The 3,654-nt window shown below is 36.5% G+C and overlaps 1 protein-coding gene across 1 annotated transcript; it reads left to right on the forward strand.

Annotated features, from left to right (window-relative positions):
* Positions 1–1,787: 1,787 nt before the first annotated feature.
* On the forward strand, positions 1,788–3,370 carry LOC149205786 (uncharacterized). The gene has a single exon (XM_089393560.1). The coding sequence runs from the start codon at positions 2,161–2,163 to the stop codon at positions 2,794–2,796; it is 636 nt and encodes a 211-aa protein (XP_089249686.1). The 5' UTR covers positions 1,788–2,160; the 3' UTR covers positions 2,797–3,370.
* Positions 3,371–3,654: the final 284 nt, after the last annotated feature.

Genomic DNA, 3,654 nt, shown 5'->3' on the forward strand with positions numbered 1-3,654 from the left:
CAATAAGCCGGTGAGAGGAATGCATCATACTTCTCTTCGATGAACAAAACTTTCCCATCGCCACAGAGTTTTGTAAAGGTGAGCTTAGACTTTTTCACTGTTCGTGTTGGTTTGATACCAACTAAAACTTTAGGAGAGAAAAAATATGGAGGAAAATGAGCAACTCGTAGATGCGCCTAGCTCAACCTAAAGAGTGTGTGCAGAAGACACTCTTATCATTTACCAAATCATTCGTACATAAATAAGATTGGAAATTTATTGAGGAATTGAACAGTTTCCTTAAGAATTAAGGTTTAAATCTAACTGATCGCAACAAATCACAACAAATCTCTAAATCTATAATAGTAGAATAATCTGGAGAATTCTACATTTTTCCATTATTCCAAGTAGAGAGAGAGAGAGAATATTTCAATGCCCCTTTGAATAAAATAATTTTATATTAATTTGATATAGATAGAGAAGAGGTAAATAAAATAAAAAAATACTAGTTATTTTGTTACTTCTCAGATTTGTAAATTATTCATTTTTTATATGAGGTTAATATGAAACCTTTAAAAGTTATTTCAATGTGGGACTTATATAACATATTTCAATACTAAAACTAGGCATTACTCAATTTCCAAAAAGCCTGAAAATGAAAGAGTATACGACGAGGGTTGAGCAATGGAAAACACTTTTGCTTAGATTTTTAGCCTTGTACTCACATTCAATTTAATTTTTAAAATATGTGTCATACTACCAACCTTGAGCTTCCAAGTCAAGAAAACTATACCAATGGAATGCTTCTTTTCAAACACAGAGATAAAATGTTGAAGAATTTTGATTAATATCTTACCTTCTTATAAATTGATAAACCATATAAATATTAGTAGAAGTCAATCATCATCATTCATTTTTTCATAAAGCAATAGGAAATAAAAAATTTCTTATGCCTAAAATATTTTATTGGTATGTTGGTTAAATGAAAGAGATAGAAATGTTTAATTCCTTTCATGCTCACCATAAAATTGTTCTAGCATAGATTCATCTTACAACTACTCTATCAATTATCAGTACTCTATAATCAAATTTGATTAGATGGAAACTTTTTTAACATTTTACACTCACTTTTTTCATACAAATTAAAATTAAAAGTGAAATTAACAGACATATAAGTTAATTTGTAATTTAAAATTTTTATTAAATATGCCGTGAGATTTCATCAAATTTTCAAAATATAGCTTGAACGAAACACAAACCTATTAAACTCCTACATAAACCGAACAAGGGATTGGAGAAAAATTTCAAGGCTATATTTTGTCTCCACATACCTGCCATACTTTATACCCGAGATTTGTCGCTTCTGTTTGTAACGAAAGAACTTTCTATCGAGAAAAATGCGAGCAACCAGAATTTGAGCTCGACACAACAATGGAAGATTGTGTTAACGGGAAACCAGCAATCCCGGACGCGTCACTATCCACGCCAATGTCATGTCACGATACAGACGTGCTATATGGCGGTCATGACACCTTTACATAACAGACGATTACAGGCGGCGCAAGCAATTACCCACTAAAATTCTTCCATGCCCGCTCGCAAATAGCGAGGCAACATCTGCAGGCATGAAGAAAAGGATTAGGTCTAGGATGGGCCACCGTAAACATCTTTTATTTTAAAGTTTACTAGTGGCGATGAAAATTTTTGACTTTTCGGCGGCGGTCAATTATTTTACCCTTTCACATCCACCTTGAATCTATAAATAAATACCTTTCGACGTCAGGGAGATCTAGAACCCCCACAGAAGTCTCGCAGCAGGTATCTCGCCAAGATTGGCCAAATATTCTTTATTTAGGTTTTACTTTCTCCATTTGATTAAATGAAAGGCCGGTAGATCTGAACCACCGTGCCGACTTATTTCTGGCATTGATATGCACAGTTAGTTTTTATTGCATATTGAGCTGTCTGCTCTGGTGAATAGTAGGGTCAGGGTTTTTCTACGAGGAGAGGAATTTGAAGTTATTGGAATTGAATTATCTGAAAGAAAAGTCGGAAGGTAGAGATGAATTCCGAACAGCAAGCCAAGGCGCCGAGGCGGATTTACAGGGTCCACGCCCTTCACCGCTCAAGATCTGCAGGTACTCGCACAACATCCGGAAGCCGCAGGTGCCGGTGCCGGCCATGCAACAGAAGCAACCTGTGATTATATATACGCATTCTCCGAAGGTCATACACACCGAAGCACGGGAGTTCATGACGCTCGTCCAACGCCTCACTGGTCGCGTTAATGGCGATGCCCATAGCCGGCCAGATTCCTCTATGCCCTCGTCCTTCTCCTCTGCGTCTTCTTCCACTCAATCTCCGGCTCCTCATCCACTTTCGTGTTCTGACAGCTCTGTGCCCGGAAACCCTAATTGTTGCGGACTAGATTTTTCTCCTAGTCCTCGAGGTGGAGCACGTGATTTTCTGGTTAAAGAAGAAAAATCTAGTGACAGCGGTTCAAATCCTTCTGAATCTTCTGAGAATATTAGATCTGAGCAATCCTTGTTATCTCCGACTTTTCAGTCTGGTTCGACCTTTCCTTTTTCGCCCAACTTCTTCTTGCCATCTTCCGGTCCGTTATCCCCTAATATATTTCAGGATTTCCCTCTGTACACACCCCACCCAGACTGTTTCTATTCCCCGAGACATTTGTTGTGTATGCAATCAGAACCCCATGTCACCCCTCCTGGCGGATCTGCCATGACGAGAGTCTCCTCATTGCCCTCTCCCTCTGCCACGGGTTGCGATCCTTTTGACAATCACCCCAACTGCTGATTCAATGTTCAGTACCATGACATGGGTTCAATCGGATGGCACAGTGAATGCAATGACCAGTGAAACTCTCACTCCTAATAATTGATTACTTGTTGCAGGGAATACATTCTAAGACAGCATTTTGAAGAGCTGAATAGAATGTCTTATGGATTCCACAACTCCCAAATGTTCAGACTTGTCTTGCTTTTAAGTGTGGATTACATTGCGCTTTGGATGCAAATTCTTGATTATTGTAACTGTTGATAATTGTTGCATTGGGTTGCAAATTCTTAGTGCTAACCGATGGAACAGCCCATGGCTTCTTTTATATTAATTTTTGATTGCAAACTCTTGATTATTGTAACTGTCAATGCTTGTTCCAGTGGGTTGCAGACTCTTACGCTTGGCCCATGGACAAGCTATTGGCTTCTCTCATATCAATTCTCGGATTGCAAGTTCTTGATTATTGTGACTGTCGATGCTTGTGACAGTGGGTTGCAAATTCCTAGTGCTGACCCACGGACCAGCCATTGGTTTGTTTCATATATTAATTCTTTGTTTGAAAGTTTGTTTCTTGTACCCAGAGGTGTATTTAGAGGTGTAATTCCTCTCGGTGTTATATGTGATTTGAAATATATTCTTCCAGAAATTAATTTTATATATATATATATATATATATATATTTTATATATATATATAGTAATTATAATATAATTTTAATTAAATGAAAATATAAATTTTAATTTTATGATAAAGTTTGTTTTGTTGTGTTATTTCAATATGAAGAAATTTGTTTAGTTTTGGTTATTAATAACAAAAAAGATATTTTAATATTAATTATAATTTTGTTTTTATAAAATATAAAGCAATTTAAAATAA

The sequence above is a fragment of the Pinus tabuliformis genome, chromosome 1_2 (assembly GCF_031772625.1).
Source record: "Pinus tabuliformis cultivar Carrire ecotype Pingquan chromosome 1_2, CPIR1, whole genome shotgun sequence".
Lineage (NCBI taxonomy): Eukaryota > Viridiplantae > Streptophyta > Pinopsida > Pinales > Pinaceae > Pinus > Pinus tabuliformis.